The sequence below is a fragment of the Astyanax mexicanus genome, chromosome 2 (assembly GCF_023375975.1).
Source record: "Astyanax mexicanus isolate ESR-SI-001 chromosome 2, AstMex3_surface, whole genome shotgun sequence".
NCBI lineage: Eukaryota > Metazoa > Chordata > Actinopteri > Characiformes > Acestrorhamphidae > Astyanax > Astyanax mexicanus.
Window position 1 is genome coordinate 49,292,763 of NC_064409.1, and position 23,491 is coordinate 49,316,253.

General features: G+C 38.3%; 3 protein-coding genes across 3 annotated transcripts in view; all 3 read right to left on the minus strand.

Moving 5' to 3' along the window:
• Window positions 1-2,702: 2,702 nt before the first annotated feature.
• On the minus strand, window positions 2,703-7,561 carry cdkn1bb (cyclin-dependent kinase inhibitor 1Bb). The gene is made up of 3 exons (XM_007231581.4): window positions 6,795-7,561; window positions 5,397-5,530; window positions 2,703-4,111 (listed from the first exon to the last, which is right to left on the minus strand). The coding sequence occupies exons 1-2, from the start codon at window positions 7,189-7,191 to the stop codon at window positions 5,412-5,414; spliced, it is 516 nt and encodes a 171-aa protein (XP_007231643.3). The 5' UTR covers window positions 7,192-7,561; the 3' UTR covers window positions 2,703-4,111; window positions 5,397-5,411.
• Window positions 7,562-8,977: 1,416 nt separating this feature from the next.
• Window positions 8,978-14,598, minus strand: yars2 (tyrosyl-tRNA synthetase 2, mitochondrial). Its single transcript, XM_007231580.4, has 5 exons — window positions 13,765-14,598; window positions 11,822-11,989; window positions 11,348-11,503; window positions 10,757-10,927; window positions 8,978-9,491 (listed from the first exon to the last, which is right to left on the minus strand). The coding sequence occupies exons 1-5, from the start codon at window positions 14,559-14,561 to the stop codon at window positions 9,332-9,334; spliced, it is 1,452 nt and encodes a 483-aa protein (XP_007231642.2). The 5' UTR covers window positions 14,562-14,598; the 3' UTR covers window positions 8,978-9,331.
• Window positions 14,599-16,929: 2,331 nt separating this feature from the next.
• pparab (peroxisome proliferator-activated receptor alpha b) overlaps window positions 16,930-23,491 on the minus strand; it is a 42,181-nt gene continuing 35,619 nt past the window's right edge. Inside the window, exon 8 of the mRNA XM_007231582.4 lies at window positions 16,930-22,841. Within this exon, the coding sequence (XP_007231644.3) occupies window positions 22,597-22,841 (245 nt within the window). The 3' untranslated portion in view covers window positions 16,930-22,596. The remainder of the gene's footprint in view (window positions 22,842-23,491) is intronic.

Genomic DNA, 23,491 nt, shown 5'->3' on the forward strand with positions numbered 1-23,491 from the left:
GTCTTTACTTTTTTGGTGGGAATGCCCTCACTCTCCTTGCATCCATCCATCTCTCTGATTTGTTGTTCCAGGGTTGTTCCCGCTAACCTAAGAACTGCCACTTGCAGCAGGCCTGGTGGCAGTTCTCACAAGGTTAATGACATTTCATTTTGGAGAGGCACAGAAATGTTTTTTTATTATAATAGAATAAAAAAAATACGGGAAAATACTAATACTGGAGGACGGCGGGAAAGAGGGGTAGAATACGATAGTTACCCAGCCAAAACAAGAGACTTGACAGGTATGAATAATCATGACTTGCAGCATCTGGCTAGAATTGTCTTTGTGAACAGACAAGTGTTTTTGCACAGCGTTTCTATGAGAAAATAACTTTTCCACTTTTTGACATAATTTAAGTGTCTTTTCATTTTTTTTCCTGTTAAGTTGCCATTTTGGATATAAAAGGTTTTTGCGTGACAGTGACTATATGCTACAAGAGACAAAATCTATTAGTTCATTAACATTAGGCTTACTTTTAAAAAAAAAGCCTATTTTTTTTACTTCATTGTCATTTTCATTCTAGTTTTGAGCTTTTAGTCTTTTCAATTTGTTTGGGTGGAATGAGGGTTTATAAATGCAGCATAAAGGTCATATAAGAATCATTTAATGTAAAATGTGTTTTGTCACAGTGACCTACTGTAAGTAAACCTGTAAAGGATGAGGAAAAAATATTAAGTATGTTATAAATGTGCGTTTATAGCACATAAGAAATTTAACAGCAGCATGACACTTCTGTCTTAGAAACGGAGAGAAGTGAAGGAAGACTGACTCTCTCTCTCTCTCTCAGATGAGGCCTTTTGTCTGTGTGGGAGACCCAGACACAACAGTGCACAGAGCCACACACTCTCACAATGGTTCAGCCCACAAAGCCACACACAACTGAACAATGTGACCATCTCTGAAGGAGGCGGAAGGGGTGGGTTGGGAGGGGCTGAGGTCACGCACCTGCACCCTAAGAGCCCTTAAAGAGCTGATGCAGGTGTCTTCATGTTGATTTTTTTTTCTTCTTCTTCTTTTTGGCTCTGCTCAGTCAAGTGAGCCCACCGTTCACCTTAGGCCCAATCTACAGGTTCACACTGGAGCTGGGCACAGTTTTAATATCAGAGCGTCTTAGAGAGAAAAAGCTGGATAAAATTCAAGTGCTGCACTCCAGTCTCTGCCTGCCTACTGACAGTTTAATTTAATAAGGGTCAGCTGTGTAAATCACGGTGTAAGAACGCTGATTAAAACCTCATAAAGCAAACTCTCTGCTGGTTGCTGGTAGCTTTAGGGCAGATGAGCTGATATCACACACAGAAAGCCACTGTCTCAGCACTGTGATTGGCACACTTAAGCCTTGCTGCAGTGTACTGTGGCTGGATCTTTACACCCTTTGGCAACTATTACAAAACTGGGCTGATTGAGAAAGGCTGGGCTGAGTAAAGCCTGCTGAAACCTCAGGTGGCCTAACAGCAACTTTTTTTACTACACACCCAGCCCACTCTCCACACTGATCTCTTTTACTTTCAGACAGACAACAGAATGTTCACAAATGAACTGAACATATACAGGGTTTAATAATAGATCAGTAATATTTTTTGGTTTATATATTTTTGTTTGTCTTATAAAAGAACAAAAATAGTCTTATTAGCAAACAACTGCTCATCTGTATCCTATTGAGGTCATTATGCCCTTATACAGTATATCAGCCACATCCTTCCTATTGTCAGCTACTCCTTAAAACGAACTCCTCCAGCTTCCGTCTAGCAAAGTGAATCAGACTGACAGTGTGTCATCATCCCGCTCTTATCCCGGAAAAGATGTCACGGAGGGTTCAGTTGTTTTGCCTATAGTTTTCTATAGCGGAAGCGTGTAAAGGAAGGAAGTTGCTAAAACTAGTCTGTGTCGCATAGGTTGTAGTAAATAAAGCCCCACACACTTGTGTAACTTAGGGGTAACCTCATGATATTCTATATGGTTGCTGCAATATCAGAATCTGGTTAGCAAAAAATGTCCTAAAACTGAGGATGTTTTTGAGAAGAGCCAGGATTAATGATCTGCTCAAACTACAGAATCAGCTCCAACTTGAACCCTTAAACAAGCCAGGATTTTTGTCAATTGTCTGCCCGACATTACATTACTAAATCTTGAGGATTTCTATTCAAGCATTACATGTTTGACAGGGAACATTACTAAAAAGCATAATTGTAATAGTAAAATATAACAACATATTTAAGTAAATCTGCTGATGTCAAAATATAATAAATACAATTATTTTAAAATCAATATTTTCCTGAATACAAATTAAACAGTTCATGTTCTCCAAACCTTTAGTTTCATTGTATTTGTCTAGTTTTTATGTCTGTTTTTAAAACCTGCAGAATTTAGGTTGATTCCTGTAACTGATTTGGAATTATTAAATGGAGTAGAGAGAAAACAGGCAGCTTCTCCAATCTGCAGGAGATTTCAAACCCCTTAAATTTTCAGAATGTAAATAAGTTATTTTACTGCAGACAAAAAGGATTTTGCATCAACTACATCTGTAGTCTGTATACAGGACAAGTCATGTTATGGAGTTAAAGGAATAATTCTAGACAAAATTCAAGTTTACTGTAGTCCACCATCCAAATAAATAAACAAATTAAACTGAGTACATGTTAATGCAAATCACACACACACCAATATATAATAATTAAATTATTTTAATTGATTGCAGTACATCTTTTATCCAACAAAGTACAAAAAATGCACATACTGCAATTTGTCTTTATTTTTTTTCCATCAGGCTCAGTTTGCAACCTTACACAATTTGTTAACATTATTTTCTGGAAAAAAAAAAATCCCTACCAAGAAAAGGAAGCATTTAAAAAAATAACTCAAATGCCACTTTGGATAACCATGACAAAACCCATTTTTTAGATTAAAAAAAAGAAAAAGAAAATAAAATTGACATAAATAAGTTAGTTTTAATTTTCTCAGTGTTTTTACAGTTATGTACAGAGGTACACTTCAAAGTTTAAACAAATACACAGGCTGTGTGGACTGCTGAAATATTAACATGAATTTGTTTTTCTATAAATATACTCATGCATCAGTTAACCACAGAATCAAATGGGAGTGTAGGTGCATATAGCTGAGAGAGGCTATTTTCCTGATATTACACCAAATGGAGGAAAAAACAAACGGTGGTGTTGAACTGAAGGAAACGTAAGGAATGAGAAAATATAAAATAAACAAATCAGTAGAAATTTTCACTCAAAATACAAGTAATCCTGATACATATTAAAGAAAAATAATTTAACAATATATGAGGGACGCATATGTCTCTCAGCAAGTGCCTAGCCTGGTGTTAATACTGGTTCATGCTACTTGTTTTGAACTTGTGTACTGAACTGAATAATATTAGTCAGCCGTCCAAGTCAAAATCTGACAGATAAATTACGTATACTCGTTAACAGACTTTAGATAACCTCTGCACTTTTTTACAGAGAATAATGCATTGTGACCTTTTTCTGTGGTGCCGTTTTGAGAGAGCAAACTGAGAGGCAAGGATCAAAACTGATCTTTGGGAGGCAAGGCAACTTCTGTACCATGTATCACCTGAATAATATTAGGTACACACAGCTGTTAAAGCATGCATGTACATTATGATGGAGTTCAGTGACAGGAGAACACAAGTAAGATGGGACACATGGCCTTCAAAAATAGAGAGAAGTAACAAACAGCATTTTGGAAAGATTTTGAATCCTATACATTGCAACTCTTCAAGTCAAATCAAATCCACACCTACTCGTCAAAAAAAATCAAACAAAAAATGTATTATGTGCTACATATGAAAAAGTATATACACAGGTAGTAAGAAAAAAAAAATGAGCAAAAAAGGAGATTAAACCTAATTGCACACTGCTACATACACTGCTTTTGAGGCAGTTGCTTTTTTTAGTGCCAGAACTTTTGTGTTTTTGTTTCAGTGCTTGTGCAGTCTCTCCACTCTTACAGCCGATATGCTTTTGCTTTCCTATCGTTCCTCTCTCCTCGAATTCTTAATTCGCCAAGCACTGAAGCCGTCAGAAGGGAGAGAAAGTCTTCAGCTCTGAAAAAGAGAACAGGAGACAAAATACATAGTAAGAATTTTTAACTAAGTTAGATACACAGAAACAACATTTAACATGTTTAAAAAAAAAAGTGTAAATTTGTTTTCATGTTAAAAATGTGGGCTTGTGAACCATGTAGCTGTACATTAAATCTGAGTTTCTATATTCACACCAAAGACATACTAAACTGCACTAGAAACTACAGTTTCGCTTCCAATTTTGCACAAAACCTACTATTCACGTTAATACCATCATTGTGTTAAAACGGCATATGATTATTTCCCACAACTGCCAAAGCTAATCTCTGTGCCCTGACTAGTAAGTCTGTGTAAACACTCAAACTGACAGCTAGCTAATTCCTCTACATCAGCCCTGAGGTAACAACCACCACCAATAAAAAGGTATACATCAACTCATTAGCTAACACACGAAAAAGTGTCTCCAAGTTAAAATACAGCCTTGTAGCTGCACAAATCATAAATAGATTTAAACATAATGAAATATGGAAAGGACATTTAATGCTCAAAGTTTGATAACATACGGCACGGCAGGAGTGAAGAAAACATGCGAATCCTTAACTCGAATGCAGACAAGTGATTAAGACGAGTTAAGAGATATTATAATACATTTAATGTTTAAAATAAGATAAAATAATAAAAAAATATATCATATAAACAAAAAAACAAAACAAAAGGTAATCCAGCTCCCAGCACCTAAGACCAAAAGGTAAAAACATTTACCTTAATTTTATTTTTTTGTTTATGTGCAACCATTTTGAATCTATTGCTACAATACTGGGTGTAAGCCTGGTCACGATAACCAATTCGTAATAGACCCCACAAACAATAGCAATGATATTATTGTAATTTTAAGACTATTTTATTTCATTGATTTAATGATAATAGAAATAAAAGTATTTACACATTACTTTTAATGAGAAAGAGATTTTAATATATTCATCAGACACAGAAACAGAAAAAATGTTTTAACAAATGGCTCGTTCACTTAAAATGTGAGCCAAGTAGATTCAACAGACAACATTGAGGTCAGTGAAAATGATTTAGGTCATGTACATAATACTGTGCGATAAGTCAATAATGTAATTATTGTGACAGGCCTATCAAACTGGGCAAATATAAATGAACATAGCTAAACAGTGTTGTAAAATTCAGCGAGGGAGTGTAATTTGATCCACTTTGACCAGTACACAGATAGCCATCAGTGAGTGTAGTATCAGCTCTCGTGGTGTTTGAGTACAGTGAGGTGACGTGGTGCTCTCCTTACCTCAACACGGCTCGCTCACGTCTGCCGCTGGGGGCTCGACTTCACGGGTGTGTGATCGAGCGCCTGGGTCAAACCCGGCCGGCACGAGACTTCATCCACACAGGTGCGCGAGCGTTTAGTCTGACACGAGGAATCTAATTTAGAAAGATAATAAAAAAAATAAATAAAACACACAATGAGGGATTCTGGCTACAAATGGAGCTAGACATGTTTGACTAACTCCAACAAAAAAGAAGTACCTATTAGACTGTGACCATTGTATATTTGTTAGCGAGCTGTGGAGTTTTAAATGTAGATAAACTAACTAACGCTAGATCGGCTAGTTAAGTATTTTACTATTACTATTAGTACAGGTAGGATTTTGTTCTAACTGCCTGGCCGGCTCTGCTATAGCTATATATACACAAATATATAATACACAAACTAAAACCAGAGCAATTATATAAATAGCAATTAAATAGTAGCCAGACAGCAAAAGTACGTTGAACCAACGTTCATTTTTCCATCTTTAAAGCTCTGAAACGACGTTAGTTTCAGACGTAAGGACTGATCTGTTCGTGCGCAGCGATTATTTAAGGTTGATTTAACGTTGTTTTAATATGTAGCAACTGTTTGTATTAAACTATAACAGTTACTTAGGTTACATCAAACATGTATGTTATTCTTGTTTACATTATATATCATACCTTGTACTGTGTTCTTGCAGTGTAGACATTGACATTTAAATAATATTGGGTAGAAGTTGAATGATAGGTTTAACGTTAATGATTTTTTGTCTTCAACGTTAAAAATATGTATCTAATGCAACTAAAAATACGTTTATTTTATCTTTATTTAAATTAGTGGAGATAGTTTATAAAGCCATATTATATCTAACGTAACTAAGTTACTATATTTTTTTACTTTTCTTGTAAAAGCGCCATTTTATCAGTAACACATTTTAATAAATATACGTTACTAAATTAAGAGTTAAAATTTTGTTAACTTAACTAACGTTAGCTAGGACAGCTAGTAGCGCTAGTTTACCTGGATACGTTACATTTTGAAATGAAGAGGTTGTGAACGCTGATCACTTATTACGAAAAAACTAACGACAGCTCGCAGCGTTAGTTAACGTACTTTAACACGGACTAAAACACACGTACGCGTGTTGGTTAGATAACTAGCTACCTAGCTTTAGTTTAGTTGGCTAAAATAGTAATTTACGTTTTCTGCTAAGGTACTTTAACACACACTCGTAACGTTACGTTACATACGTCGGTTAACCTAGCTAGTTAGAGTTTAGGTTAGTTGGCTAACTCGTTAGCTAGCTACGTTTTCTACTCGCCACACAAGATAATAAAAACAACTTCACTTCGCCACACAGAAGAAACAAAAATAAGATCTAGCACTGCGTACCGAGGGACGACGGTCTTTTTCTCTTGTTCTTGACGTTCTGTTGCGGGTCTCTCCTTTCGGTCTGGGTCTCGCTCCGCTCCGCGAGCCGCTCGTGATTCCCGTTTACATCCACGCTCTTATTCCCTGTCGAGCTGTAGAAGCCCGGTAAGTCCGTGCTGTCCACGGGGGACCACAGGTAGCGGCCGCGCCGAGGCGTGAAGTTGGAGAAGTCGAAGTTCCACGACTCGGTCGACGCCTTCTCCATCGCCATCAAGTGTCCCTTTAACTCCCTCTTTAACTCTTCGTGATCCACCGGCCCGAACAGGCTCCTGCAGGCGCTCGGCTTCGGCTGGTCGGGCGGCCGGTTGTCCATCCTCTCCAGGGTCGGGCTTCCGTTCGAGAGACGCACATTAGACATCGTTCTTTTATTTTTATTTATTTTTTGGCGTGTGAAAAAAAAAAAAAAAAAAACCCACAAAATAACCGATACAAACAGCGACTCAAAACAGGCGCTTTCCTCCAGGCTCAACGCGCTGCACAACAACAGCAGCAGGCATCCAGAAAAACACGCACGCTCACGCTCACACACGCTGTACTCGCCACAAGCGCGTGCATGCTCTGCAAGAGTGAGAGCGCGAGGAAAAAACACACGCCGAGAGAAATTCCCCTCCACAGACCATCAAAACAAAGCGCAGTCAAAGCGAGACGAAGTGCGCACTCCTGTCAGCCTCGCCTCGTAGTAAAAGGGAAGAAAATAACAGCAGGCTTTTCGGTGCCCAATATGGCGATAGAGGGGAGGCTGAGTGGAGAGAAAAATGATTGACACAAAGAGCTATTTAAACGGAGGTGCTCGCTGATTGGCTGGACGACACAGGCCCCGCCCCCTCTACGCTGAGCTCCTCCGGCACAGCGCACCTCCCCCACCCTGAGGAGAGAGAAAAAAAAAAACAGACACACACGCAGCACTGCAAGGTAGGCTTACTACTACTACACTAACAACAACCAACACACCACCTCTCCAACACCGTCCACACAAGCTGCACACAGCCTTCTTCTGTTTCTTCTTAAAATAATTATAACCAACCAGAGCAACTGCAGTTCATAAAACCCTGTTACTGACACTCCTGAATAGATCCCTGAATAAAACAACTCCACATCCAGCTTCAGCTCTAAACAAAACCAACCAAAGCTAGAAAGTATATTTGTAAAAACACATGCATCATCTCTGGGGGGTTTGTAGCTACATGAAAACACCAGGAGTTTAAAAAAAAAAAAAGACTTTACATGCTGATTAAATTAAAAAGCAAAAGTATGTTAGTCTAATTATTAACACATGTAACATTTGCACAGTTTTTTTGTTACTGGTTATGTTTAATTTTAAATATGAAATACCGAACACTGAGTCATTTGGGGCATTCCGTAGACAGAGAGAAATAAAGAGACGTAGCAAACAAAAATGGAACTGTGTCTGTTCCTGGAAGTGAAAAGTTCACCAGTGAAATGACTCTTCCAGGAATACTACTACTCTGATTAGGACATAGGTGTGTCTCAATGAGCCAAACAGAGTAACACAGTTACTGTTCACAGAGCAAAGCACAGAAACCCACACTCACAGCATTTTTACCTAGGTTTAAGTTGGATTTTGTTGGTGTTTGTTTGGGGGAAAAATAATATTTTTCTTCTTTTTTTGTTTACTGTTTTTTTAAAAGCTCAGGCAAAGTACACACTTTTTGAACTGCATAAAAGTCAGTGGCACACCATTTTCCTTTCTTATTTTTCCAACTTTCAGTTTTTTTAAACCATAACCATGCTTACAGTAAGACAAATTCTCATTGTGTACATTATACTGTATTTATAACCAACTACAGTTTCAGTATTGAAATGTCCAACTAGTGTAAAAATTAAACTGGGCAAAAATTATTTTAGCATATGGAATACGACTGGGCCATCCTAAAATTCTTATATAACCTTATTTTATTGCTGTTAGTATAACGTGTTTTTAGCTGTAAGCAAAATATGGGCTGTAAGACATAACTGAAAAGAATTGCATCAGAAACAGTTCAACAGATCAGTTGATTTTTTTAAAGACATTCTAACAAAGTTAAAGATCATAAAAAGATGAATAGGTCCTAAAGCAGATAGAGTGAATTAATTGGAAAGCATCCATAATACAATAAATATAAAACAGAAACACAGAAAACCTGTACAAAAAATGGAAAAGGCCTTTACTGACATCTGGTGGTGTGATTCAGAATTACATATACACACAAACAGTACAACTATTTCTGAAATACGTGCACACAAGTGTGTAAAGACACAAATGTGCACACTCTCCTCTTTCATTCCTTTTTATCCTCTGCCAGTCTGTTTCTCTATATCAACTCAGGATTTAGTGTAGTTTTGCTTGTCCTCCTGCCAGTGGTCTGACACGCCCCAAAATCTTTGTGGGTCCCGCATAATTCGATTTGTGTATGGATTGTTAGTCATTGTGCAGCACACTGCATCTTTTATCCATATTTCTTTAAATAAATATAGACATTCGCTTCGGTGTAAGTAAATCACATACTGAGCCACTTCAGGATGTAATAGTTCTTCTTGCCCACTCTGATCAAACTGAGTCCATTGGAAAGTATATGCTGTCCGGGAACCAGGACCTGCTCCGGGTTGGATGCCCTCTGGTGGTTGAACCAAACACCGCCGTCTGTTATCATTTGAAACCTAAAAACATACACATAGTATATAAATACATAATAAAAAGGAATGCTATAAAGAGGAACAGACATTTCAGAAGAAACTGCTGATATCAAAGCTTCTTTCTGTCTTTATTTTCTGAATTACTGTAGAACAATAAAACACTCAAGGTGGCGTGTTATCACAAAGAACAATTACATCTGTAATAGCATCATAGACATAAACGTTTTTGGAGACAACACATTCCCCAGTCCTTTAATTTATTACTGAATGTACAACATGGAAACACCCATATTAGAAAGGGCTAACTATATATAGCCCTTTTATTTGTTAACTGGGGAAAGAAGGGAATTGTGGCTGATTGTAATACTTTAATGCCTCTAATGGATTAAAAAAAAAACATTGTAAATTGATATTAAACTTGTGTCTTACTTGTGCAATAGAACATTTAAGAAATATCTCATTTGAATACTTAATGAGTATTTTAGGTCCATTTATAGTGTTTATGGAACTAAAATATTTAGCTATTTTTTTTAAAAGGAAGTCCTGTTAAAGATGATGGCGTATTTAAGGTCTATTGTTTATATTCTTCAGCTGTTTTTCTGCTAATAAAATCTGATTTCTTCATATATTGTCTAATTTTGTAAGACAAACTAGATCCAGTAGTAATCAAAGACTTAATTTAAAGCCTTAGTGTTTTATTTTATGTACTCCTAAGTCACAAACCTATATAAAAGCCTAGTCATACAATGAATGAATAAAAAAAAAAAAACACTGATAGAATCTTGAAAAATACTGTGATATACATTTTCGGTCATACTGCCCAGCACTAATCCAGTGCTCGTTTGACTCTGAAAGAATTCGGTTTTAAGAGTTTTGTTTACCTAGGCACCCTCAGAGGTGAACTGAATCAGAACTGAACTGAATTATTACTTAATAAGTATGCATTCTTACTAGTGTTCCTTAAGGCGCCTTATAATAAGGTGTGCCTTATGTATGAAAATAGACCAGAAAATAGACGCTTGTTGATAGTGCTCCTTATGATTCAGTGCGCAGTTCAAAAATATGGTAAACAGGACTCAATAGGTCAGTTTCTGAGTCTAGTTGTAGACTATAATTTTCTTTCAAAGAAAAGTTGTCCATTGAAAATGCTGCGTAATCTAAACCTGGGTTTAATCCCTGCCTGAGAAACTACCCCAATATCTTCCAAATTAAATGGCAGGTGAGCAACAGGGTTTTGATAGCAGCATAAACAGTACAGTTTAATATATCAACAAATAATTAAAAAGTACCCTTTAGGTCCTTCAGGAATGACTTGGGCCCTCCGACAGGCATCCAGTACTGTGGTGCCTGGCTCCAAAAAGAACTCCTTAAACGGAGCTTCTCTGAACAACTCCTTCAGCTCCACATCATCCATCTGCTCCAGAGCTTCAATGCTACTGTTATACAGAGCATTAGTGCACCTGGACAAATACAAACACACAGAGTTTATCTTACACTGCTCAAAACAAAATCTGCATTCCACTGAGATTTGAAATTGGTAAATGATTAATGAAACAATTACAATCTTTCTTATATACAGAATAACGCAATGCTTCCACATTCCTGTTATGTTTTAATAGTTGTCTTGGCCAATGACGTAATCAGTTTGCCAACCAATCAGCACGTCAATAGCCACATCTTTTTAAAACCAAAATATTTACGGGCAAAAATGCACAAATAAGTTTTATTATATTCATTTAAGATTTTAAACCTTTTCTTGCATTCACTCTTGTACATACATTCTAGTGGTTTTATTCATGTTCATGGCACAACGGCTTAAATAGGCTCTCTATTAACTTGCATTGTACTGTATGAATTGATGTTATAAAAAATGTTCTCACCTTTTGGCAGTTTCTAGACCATCCTTGCCATGTACCAGTTTGGTAACCTCAGCAGCTAGTCGTTTGTGGGCCGTTCTCTTGCCTGGATCCCGTCTCTGCTGCTCCATCACCTTCTCCACCTCCGCCAGCGGCAAGAAGGTGAACAGTTTAATGTAGCTGTGGGGGAAGGACCCTGTAGCTTAGTAACACGAATGCATACACACACACACATGGAAGACTAACACAAACATCTTTTGCTTAGTTTTTTTATTTATTTTTTGTCCTATAAATACTTTAACACTTTTTAATCATGGGTCACATATGCAGACTTCTAACATCCAAACAGCAAAACTGCAGTTTCCTGGACATGGATGAAGATGTCAAAAACAAATAAGCTCTTCATCACAAAGTCAGCATACTTTTCTGCTTACTCTGGTATTTTAATACACCTTTGCGGTTTTATTCAGCAAAAGCTGTGTAGATTCACTCACCCACCTTTCCACTGTGCTGTCAGGTAGCCTGAGGAAGTACTGGTAGAACTCAAAGGGAGATGTTTTGTCTCTGTTCAGCCACACAGCATTCCCCGCTGTCTTCCCCAGCTTATCTCCCATTGTTGTGGTGACCAGTGGGACAGTTAGGCCATAAACTTCCTCTCCTGTCTTTCTAAAGGTGTGAAAATACAAGATAAACAAATCTGTTCTCAGCTCTAATCATACACAGACTTTAGAGAAAAAGGTACAGTTTAGAATGTAGACTTGGCATACACATAATAATAAATAGGTCTAAAAAAAAGTTGGTGAAAGGAAGGAAGAGGAATATCACATAAGGCAGTGTTTTTCAACCTTTTTTGAGCCATGGCACATTTTTACATTGCAAAAATGCAACAGCACACCACAAACAAAAATGTTTAAAATGACACTTTTTAGCCTAATGATGACAATATGGTCACTTAATTCATCTTTACTTACTCAGTACACTACAGGGCTTGCTGTCTCGCCTCACGTTTCTCTCATAAAAGTTGCCAGTTTCTCCGTGTTCTCGTGATTACTTGGGACCATAGCACTGTTACCCAACGTCTTCCCTGCATCCCCGGTGAAAGTAAATCCAAATGAAAGACAACTACTGCCTCCGTTTTTGCTTTCTTTTGACTTCCACCCCTACTAGAACCTCCGTCGGGTCTGGATTTTGTCCCGGGCCCTGTTCAGAGTTTGGATTATTTCTTAAAAAAAATTCTCCATTACTGTCCACCTGTCTCATTCATTACTACAGCTGTGTCACATCTTCTATCTCAGAGTATTAGGGATATTAGCTAGCTGTTGTCCCAACTGACATGGAAGAAATGCATTACTTTTAAAATAGTCACTTGACAATGTGCCAAGTGATGATCAATTAAGAAAACTGAATACTTTTCCACGGCACATCTACAATATCTCACGGCACAGGTTGAAAAACACTGACATAAGGGATAGGTTTAATAGAAAAAAGAAAGAAAGAAAAAGAAAGAGACAAAATTTAACAGGCTGAGCAAATGGATGAGGTAAATAAACAAAAGAAACCTAAGAGAATGAGAGACAGACAGGTAGATTGGAACAAAGAAAGCGAGACAGACTCAGAAAGAGAAGCAGACAGACATTACTGAGACAGAGAATGAGAAACAGGGTGAGTCAGACAGGTAGACTGGGAGTAAGAATGAAAGGCAGACTCAAAAAAAGAATGAGAAGCATACTGGGATGAAAGAGAATGAGAAACAGGCTGTATCAGAATGAAAGCCAGAAAGACAATTGGTTAGAAAGAGAAAAGAGATTAAGACAGAAAACGTCTAAAGCGCTGCCACTATGAGCGGGAGGTCGCAGGTTCGAACCCCTGCTCATGCAGCTTTGCCATCAAGCTGCCGGCGTTAGAGGGAGCAAAATTGGCCCTTCTCCCTCTGGGTGGGTAGATGGCGCTCTCTCCCCACATCACTCCTACGGTGATGTCTGCAGCACAGGGCGTCTGTGAGCTGATGTACCGGAGCCGAGCTGCTGTGCTTTTCTCCAAGCGCGCTGGCTGCTCGGTAATGCTGCATCAGCAGCAGCTCGAAAAGAAGCGGTGGATGGCTTCACATTTATCGGAGGAAGCATGAGCTAGTCTTCACCCTGCTGGTGTGTTGGGGCATCACTAGTGATAGGGGGAGTCCTAATGAGTGGGTTGGGTAATTGGCCTTGTAAATTGGGGAGAAAATGGGAAAAATTAGAAATAAAATTAAAAAAAAGACAGAAAACGAAAAACAGTAAACAGTCGTAATGAGACAGAACGAAACACATAAAAGCAGAGTATTCCAGTGTCACTGTCAGAGTTTTAGACAGAGAATCCCCTGCAGTCTCTTGTATTGTGTGTGTTTTGTTTGGTTCAGACTCACGTGTGTGTGTGTGTGTGTATGAGTGTGTGTGTGTGTATACTTGTGGATGAAGTCGTGTCCGGTCATGAGGTTTCCGAGCTGGTCGCTGCCCCCCAGCTGGAGTCTGCAGCCGTGCAGCTGGTGCAGGTGGTAGAAGTCGTAGGCCTGGAAGAGCTGGTAGCTGAACTCGGTGAGGCTCATGCCCTCGGCGCTCTTCAGGCGGGTCTGCACGCTGTGTCTGCTCAGCAGCGTCCCCATGCGGAAATACCGGCCCACCTCGCTCAGGAAGTCCACCACCCTCCAGTCCCGGTACCAGCCCGCGTTGTTCAGCACGCTGACGGTGCCCAGGCGCGCGGACTCCGGGCAGAAGAGCAGCTCGTGGTTGGTGAAGATCCTCCACAGACTGTCGGTGATGCTGCGGGTGTTGTGCTCGGCGGCGGCGGAGGAGAGCCTCTCCCGCTCCCTCAGTTTCCCGCTCGGGTCACCCACCTGCGCCGTGGCCCCGCCGACCACCGCCAGCACGTTGTGCCCGGCGCTGCGGAAGTGCAGCAGGCCGATGAGGGCCAGCAGGTTTCCCGCGTGCAGGCTGTCGGCCGTGGGGTCAAAGCCGCAGTACACGGTCTGCGGGCCGGACTGCAGGAGCCGGGGCAGCTCCTGCTGAGCCGCGCTCTCGGGGAAGCAGTCCTTCAGCACGCCGCGCCGGTGCAGCGCCGACAGCAGCGAGTCCCGAGCCGCAGCGGAGCAGCGAAACGGAGCCCGGAGCAGCACAGAGAGCCGTCCCGAGCCCAGAACCGAGCTCCACCTGCTCCACCGGACCTGCCGGCCTCCGCACGCGCTCCACACACAGGACGCTGCCATGTTTGGAGGCGGGCTGAATCAGGGGTCGCAGATCACTGCTGCCCCCTACTGTAGAGTCTCGGAGCTATTCGGATCTTTTAGATGAATAAATGAACAAATGAAGACCGAATCACCTCCACTAAAGACTCGGCTGGTTGAATCCGCGGTCAAAACACATGAACTACAAGCGCAACATCTTCCATAACACTGCGGTATACCTCCCACAATCTATATATTAACATTAACATTATACATGCTGCCCCAGAACGTTCATTATACATTCTCTCCTGTATAAAATAAGCCTGTAGTCATAACGCTCAGTAATACTTAATACATTCAGCTGAATCCTTTGCACAGCCTTTTTCACTCTTTAAATGAACATTTCAAATAGTCGGTGTCATAATCACTTAGCAGGGACTTAACAATTACTAATCGATGTAATAGATAAAATATTAATATAAATATAAAAGACTCATTTACAGTGTTCTGTTCATGTCTACTAAAAAAGGATTCACATTTCTAAACATTTTTTTTAAGTTTGATTCTTTGACTTTTAAAAATAGTTGGAATCAATCTATTTGAATCTTTTTTTTTTTTTTTTAAGTACTTTGGATATATTTCTTTAAAATATTCAGATATTTTGGAAAGTAGTTGGGATATTTTTTGTAAAGATTTGAATCGAGTTTAAATACGTTTTAAAAAGATCCGAATCTTTTGAAAAGTAGTTTTGAAAAAGATTTGAATCTTTAAACAAAGAGTTTGAACACGTTTAAAATGAAAAAATCTTTTGAAAAGTAGTTGGAATCATTTTTTTTTTTTAAGATTTGAAGCTTTCCAAATCTCTTTTTCTTTAAAGATTGAGTTTTTTAAGTAGTTGGAATAATTTCTTAAATAACATTTTTTCAAGTTGAATCTTTAAAAAAAATAATTACAACTAATTGAATCTTTTAAAAACTGATTCAAATGCTTTTGAACAATGATCCAAATATTCTTATCAGTGGTTTAAAAGACATTTGGATCAGTGAAAAAATACAGTAACTCTCTGATATTGTTCCATAGTAGTGATTCCATGATGCTTCAGGGTTCCACTGATTTATATGTATTTTAAACAAGGGACTGACAGAACTGGAGTCAGAACAGACTGCAGGTAATCAGTAAGTAACTCCTACTTACTCCAAGTGTCCAGCAGGGGGCAGCAGTGTGTAATGGAGGACCTGCTAGAACTCAGATAGCTCATCTGTAGCTGTGTCCGTCAGTGGCTCATCCTCAGCATTTCTGTCCCCCATATAATAGATTTTATACAACCAATAGATATATATTCAATACACTCAGTTTATTCCCAATAATATATACTCAATTAACGCACTATATACTATTTTATATACTTAGGACACTCATTCTATACATGCGACTGCATGTTAAGTTCATTAGTAAACACTAGGCCTGCATATTATGATTAATCAGGATCAGACTGTCCCTGTTCAAGATAACTGGATTCCTGATTACATGAGGCTATATATTAATTCTCAGTCAGAACCGGAAACTGCAGTAAAATAAACCTCTTTTATTTGACAGCTTTTGATTTATTAGCTTAGTTTTAATACAATCATATTAAACACTTTTAAAACATCAAACACTGTATGTAGTTTGCATCCTACCTGTGGCAAACTCAAGGTTTTGACCATTTCCAAACCATTAGGAGGAATTCTGGATCATTAGAAGCGCCAATAACTTTAAAGAGGGAATATCTTACTAAAACACTGAACTTTTGTACATATGTAAAGATAACATATGCAAAAAACATCTAATAAGCAGACTGCTGACATACAATATCTAAACTCCAGGTAAATATCATATATTATTTTAAACCATTGGAAAACACCAGCTGCCCTTCGCTCTGTGTGTACATAATCTCATCATATTAAGATAATTAAAGCTAAGAATATTTACCTTCTCTAAAACAGTTACAGTTTAGGAGATACAGCATTATATTTCAGGAAAATGGGCTTTCAGGCCCCTATAAAAAGAGTGGTGGGCAATTACTATATTTGCTTTACTTTCATAAACGACATACAAGAGCAGCATGAATGTGTGAGCAAGTTTTTTTATAACTTTCACATTATATTGTTATTTTGTAAACTGTGTTTGTTCTGTAAGGTCTGTCAGTGAAGTGTGAACAAAAACAGTGCTCATCATGATTACTTCTCAAACTGGAACCTGTAAAAGGAGCCGCTGGTGATACAGGGTAAAATATTGTCTACAAGTAACTGAAATCTCTGCAACAGGCTAATATATTCATGTGCAACAAGTCTGAGCCTGCACGGATTTGTCTGTACTGAGAACAGAACTTGGCTAGAAGACAGAAACAGCAGGAATGAACACAACAGCATTGTTTTGGCTTTTCTGCCTGTATTTTTGTTTGTTTGTGTGGAAATGTTAATGCAGTTTTACTTTTCATCCTACAGTTTCAGAGACATTTGTGAGTAGTTAGTGTATTCAATGCAACTTTAGACAATATGACACAAATTATAAACCATACAAATGACTGAGCCATGCTTTCGGGTCATGCCATGTCAAAGTAGCAAAAATCAGCTGCTGTAAATATTGGAGGTATTTTGACTTGGATTAAAGCTGGTTTTAGTTGTGCTGTCTTCATCACATAGTCTGCAACAAGATGAAACTTGAAATTAAGAAGCCTAAACTTTTTTACTAGAATAATTTTGTTGGCAAAATGTTTGGTACATCCCTTGTTTGGGCCAAATCTAAGGCATTTCTTAAAAATTACTAAGCATTAAATGATAGGTAAATGATGACACTCCACAAAATATATACAGCTCTGCAAGAACACTTAAAATGATGAGTTTCTTTGATTTTACCAAATTGAAAACCTCTGGAATATAATCAAGAGGAAGATGGATGATCACAAGCCATCAAACCAAGCTGAACTGCTTGAATTGTTGAACCAGGAGTGGCATAAAGTTATCCAAAATCAGTGTGTAAGACTGGTGGAGAAGAACATGCCAAAATGCATGAAAACTGTGATTAAAAACCAGGGTTATTCCACCAAATATTGATTTCTGAACTCTTAAAACTTTATGAATGTGAACTTTTTTCTTTGCATTATTTGAGGTCTTAAAGATCTGCATCTTTTTTGTTATTTAAGCCATTTCTCATTTTCTGCAAATACATATACATATAAATAGCAAAATCAGAAACTGATTCAGAAAGTTGATGTCTTTTCTTTCCATCTGTTTCAAATGAAAAACTACTAGTATCCTACTGTATCCCTCCAGTATCCAAGTTTTTTCACTGCATTTGACATGGAATGACTCTTAATGCAATTCCCACAAATTTCAACACAGATTTTACACAGACAAGAACATAGTTAGCATTATCAGGAGCTTCTGTATATATACAGTATACACCACATGATTAAGGTCCATAACTGCTGTGTTCTGAACAATCTGTGAGGCTTCACACACACTGACATGAATACATACTGTACATTTGACACAATGTGCAGCTGGAAATGCGTTTAAACTAAAATGAAAAGTGCAATGGGGCATCTCCGCATGTCAGCAGACATTTCATTTGTATGCATTAACTATACAAAACATGTTTAAATGCAGTTATGGGTACAATTGCATAAGCAGTTCAATAAATTGTGGCTAACACTTAATGTTAATTACAGGGCTTCTGATAGAGCTTTGAGAGATGCACAGTTGAACCTGCTAGCCTAAGATGAATACTCCCTTAATTATATATTGTTTAAAGTAACAACTGTACAAATGTCTATTAAAAAAAATGCTGCAATTAATGTCCCAAACCCATATAAATCCAGGAGTCTGCACCAGGCCTCAACACCCAGAAGCTTAATAAACCTTAAACCCGCCTTCACAAAAATAGCATATTTTACTGCATTAAGTTTTGATTGATTTATGGCATTAAATGTATGGAATTTCAACTTTCCCCACATTTTCCTGACCTGTTATAATAATGCAGGCAAGAAGAGGCACCGTGGTTTCTGAGACAGACTGACATTGAAGAAAACCCCCTAATCCTAATCCTATTATTAGAATTTCACCCACACTTCACTTCAGTAAAGAACTATTATTGCCATTAGAAATCTACTGTGCTCTGTGCAACATGCTGATGATGTTTTTATTTTCATATGCGTAACTGATGGGTGTTTCTCTTTCTCTCTTTAATCAATTTTCACTGAATCAAACTCTTGGGTTTGCCTTTAAAAGCATGTGGTGCCTAAAAACTGACTGACTAAGTACCCTCTGTGCAACACTTAAGGGTTTCTAGGCTGTACTGCGTGAGGATGTTTGTGTGTTTGTGTTTCATCCAAAGACAAGGTCAGCTTTTGTAATTTTTGTAAAGACGGCATAGTCTGAGAGAGAGAGAGCCCTGTGAAGGTGTGATCCAGCAGAAGCGAGAAAGGGGAATTCAGAGAGTGAAAATGACCAATAATGACATTGCGATATTTCGTTTGTCTGAGATATTTAGTGTGATCCTAGAAACGCAGGAATTTTTGACATATTTCTCCACAATTTAATGGTCCTGATATTAACAAAGTTTTCCATGTATCCAATACTGGAATAAAATAAATATTATACAGCAGTAAAATCTGCCTTTGGTAGATATGCTATGGAATGATAGATATCTAAATCTGAATTTCCCTCCCTATCAAACAGCAAAAAAAAATATTTAAGTTGCACATGACATTGCACGTCCTGCAACTTATTCAAGGCATCCAAAGTTAATTCATCTGCCCCCTTTGATTCTGCTCTTCTGGCAATGCACTAGATGTCAAAACAGTGCTGTAAGGATTTGATTGCTTTCAGTCACAAGAGCATTGTTTAAAAAACTATTAAATGGTCACAGTTCCACTGCTCCACAGTTCAGTGCTAGTTGAGTTTATGCTCCATAGCATATCTACCACAGAAAGTGTTCATATCAGAACTTGTCTGGTCTATTTTCTTTTTCCAACACACCTGATCCAACTAATTAGATAATTAGCTAATTATTATTGAGTCAAGGTGGATGTGTTTGAACAAGAAATGCACTAAAATGAGCAGGGCAGTTGGCCTTAAGAACCCATGATGAGAAACACTACTCTAAATCATGCTTGGCTGCTCCACATTATTATAATTATTATAATATCATTATTATGATATTATTGTGATATGTTGCCCACGATATCGATATCACGATACTGTGATTCTGCGATACTTAATATATATCGCAAGACAATTCTTTAGATAATTCACTGAAGAGGATGAAATAATCCTAAAATACAGGAATCATGGATTTATTGGTGCCAGTTTCACACCAGTATTCTTCACCGCAGCTTTACCATATTTATTTGATAAGCGCCACCATGTGGAGTAATGAAGCAGTAACTTTAGTAAGTCAAATTGGGGGAGAGTGTTAGGGACTTTAGAGAGCCGATGTTTCAATAAATATCTTAATATTCGACGCCAAGTATCGTATTGCAAATTAAACAGATACAATATATCGCAGTATCAATATTTTGTCCCACCCCTAATAGAGACAGAGAAGTTATACAAATTATACAGTCAAACTCCTGCATCCATGATTCATACAAGTTATACAGAGTGTCTGGATTCTTAAGGATTAAGCCTAATCAGAGAATATATTTTTCTTTTAATTAAAAATCTCAAACTGCTCTGTGGTCCAAGACTAGGCTTAATTTTTTTCTGGGAAACTGCCCCATAATGCATTAGTAAAAATTGCCTTCTTGCCTCTGCATGGTCACAATCTGACACATTTTAGACATGCTTTGTGTAAAGGTAATGGTAGAGACGGAATATGCGTCACTATTCGATTTGGGGGAAAGCATTTTGTGCTTGCATAGATGCAAGTCCACTTCACTAGTCAGACTTGGATAAGCATTATTGTATCTAAACTGTGGGCACACTAATCTATTTCATTTAAGAATGAAGCCGGTTTGGCTAAAAACGGGACAGCAAACTGCAATTTCTGAAGCAAAGACATTGTTTTTAATTTTTTTTTTTTTTGCAGCAAGTTTTGCTTACAAAAAGGAGTGTTTTAACTTCACTATTTACGCCACGATCAATGTCCGCCTGCCACTGATGCACTGACATCTAGCAAACTTATTCTGTTTGGACCTGAGCAAACTAACGGGACGTAAGAACAGCCATAACTGAAAGAGAAGCAATAACTGACCCTAACTCAGCACTCTTTCTCCAACAGGTCTGTTTTTTTTTACAACTCCCAAGTGATAATCCACAAACACATTTGTTTGGCTGTTGCGTGTGGCACAAGACCTACGGTAAATGCTAAACAAGCAGGTGCATTTTATAAAACGTGAGGAATACATTGGAAGCACTGTTTAGAAAACACATCATTATAATATCCCTGTCAATTCTTTAAAAGAGTCCACTGCAGTACTTACTAGGGGTGTAACAGTACATGTATTTATAATGAACCCTCATAGTATAGAGGTCACGTGTATACAGTACCGTGTACTGAATACCGAAATATTAAATACTGTGTAAATGCAGTGGTTTCATAAGTATGTGTGCCACCCTGAAACTATATGGTATTGTGGGAACTGTAGAGGCTTAGGGGTATTGTTATAGTAACTGTAGTTTTTTGACACGGATCATCCTAACGTTTACAATTTACAGCATGATTAACGACACACTAATCGCACTAGATGGAACAAACTGTAACAAACAAAAGGGCATTTCACACCTTAAAGTCTGAACCATAGTCTTAACCAATGCACATAACTTTACTATGTCCTCCTGTCATCACCTACATGAGCCGAGTTCCCCTAGTGTTGATCTGAATCAAGTGCACGTTTAGTCTCCTCATATTTGAGCTAAACTGCTGTTCAGATGCTGTTTAACCTGATTAATTACCCAGATAATTACCATAGCTGTGAACAAACACTGGCACTGCTGCTGCTTCATGCTAAACTGTTTTTTACACTGAATGTTGTATGTGCAGTGCTCACGCCCACTTAACTCTGCTTTCTGCAACAACTGTGTGGATGCCTTTTTTTTTTTTTTTTCAGTGTTTTTCAGAACCTTCTTGCTATATTTACTTCCTTGCTCCTGCATCAGACAGTTCGCATTCTGGTGCTTTTAGGTTTGTGCTTGTGTGAAAACAAACCAAACCGAGTGGGTAAAAAGCTCCAAGTAAACAAACTCATCAACTGTTTTGGACCAGAGAAACGAACTACAGGTGTGAAAACGCCCTTATGTTTTCTTCTTCAGTGCTGTACTTGTATTGAACCTGGAGGTCCAAACTGCGTTGTGGACTGATCCGTATCTTTTGTGTACTGTTACAGCCCTAGTACTAACCATAGGTCTACTCTGAAGTCACTTGGGTGTTCTGGAGTTCATCTATCAGATACTTTCTCTGAATGCATTTAAGTAATCAGTCTAGACTTGATGCACCACAATTCATGATTATGTAGTTGTGTGTGTGTTTTTCTGTACACAGATCACAAAGACTACAAAAACTCTGTGTTACCCGAATACAACCTTATTTCCATTTAAAAGACATATTGCTGTATAGAGTTCCGACTTCCAGGCCTGTTTTCATAGTCTCTGGCTCACAATGATGTCCATGCAGGTCAAAGTGCATGTTAGAAAAGATCATAAACCACAAGTTCTTAAAAGCACAGCGACACAGTGGTCTGCTGTCCCAAATCTGACTCTTTCCAAAGCGAAATCCCTCTAAGACCTGAACATTCGAAACCTCGAAAAACAATCTTTTCTGTACAGCCAGCTGACTTGTGTCTTGTCCTGGACACCACTGTCTCCTAACTGTAACGGTTTATTAGCAACCCTTCAGACAGGGCACAGTGTGCCTTCATCAGGGACACGTTCAGGAGGCCCCTGAGAGCTTGTCCATACTTTTGTTGGAGGAACAAACGGTGCCTGTGCGTTCCCGAAAAAGCCCTCAATCATCTGGAAAAGGGCTGAACTCGATCCTTGCTCAGCATGTCCCTCGGGAGGGCCAAGTACTTAGTGGTTAGCCGCAGGAGTATCCTTTAGTACATGTCTCTATAGATCTCCTGCAGTAGGGGATGCAGTGAAGTGTCCTCAGTCTTCTTGATCTCCTGCACTAGCTGCGCATGTTCCGTGACCAGCTGCCGCAGGTCCGCTAGTTTCTGTAGCAGTTTGGGGAAGAGAAAGGCATTGTCTGGGTGGTTGTTCTGAAGGTGCAGATACAGCACATGGACGATCCTCTCCTGCATTCGTTCAATGTGAGGGACGTTCACCAGACCCGGTCGATCTGAGGGACAGGAAGGGTAGCTGTTACTTGAGTTGCTTAGTACTGTACACAAAATGCTGTCTAATATAATGAAATTTCAGGGTATTTTGCAGTAATGATATTCTTGACCACATATCAAAACATTGACATGAACAAAAAAATCAAGAATACACTACTGCAATAAAAAATATTACAATTTATTTCGCAATATTATTGATAGGAAATTATATGGCACACCCCAAACTGAGATTATCACCAGATTGCAAAAAAAGTCAATCACCCAACATATCATGTTACTAATAATGCACTCCATATATCCAAGGTTCAAGTAAAATAAATGATACTGAACAGATCTGTCTCTAGTAGATATTTAATGAAAAATAAGAACAAAGAACATTGTGAATTTGACTTTTGCTACAAACAACACAATTGCGTACAATGCAATATTGTACGCCAAATTCTTCTAGTCTTTTATTTTTTTTTTAACTCAAAGTGAGTGGTAAGGGTGTAAATGTATGACCTCGTTAAGGTTCATTACATTAGAAAAACAGTGCTTTAGTAAATCACAAATTATTTTGGGACAGATTTATTTTTAACCTTCAATTGACCACAACTTCATTTCCTAGTTTCCCTTTCCTTGTTTTTGAGACTGGAAGTCACAGAATTTAAAT

Bases quoted from the DNA above. Each gene is read 5' to 3' on its own strand.
- cdkn1bb (XM_007231581.4), bottom strand. From the start codon at position 7,191: ATGTCTAATGTGCGTCTCTCGAACGGAAGCCCGACCCTGGAGAGGATG. The intron at 5,531-6,794 runs GTACGCAGTGCT...TTTCTAAATTAG, and splicing joins AAAAAGACCGTCGTCCCTCG to ATTCCTCGTGTCAGACTAAA.
- yars2 (XM_007231580.4), bottom strand. From the start codon at position 14,561: ATGGCAGCGTCCTGTGTGTGGAGCGCGTGCGGAGGCCGGCAGGTCCGG. The intron at 11,990-13,764 runs GTATACACACAC...TCACACCTTTAG, and splicing joins GGACACGACTTCATCCACAA to AAAGACAGGAGAGGAAGTTT. The intron at 10,928-11,347 runs GTGAGAACATTT...GTATTTGTCCAG, and splicing joins GGTCTAGAAACTGCCAAAAG to GTGCACTAATGCTCTGTATA.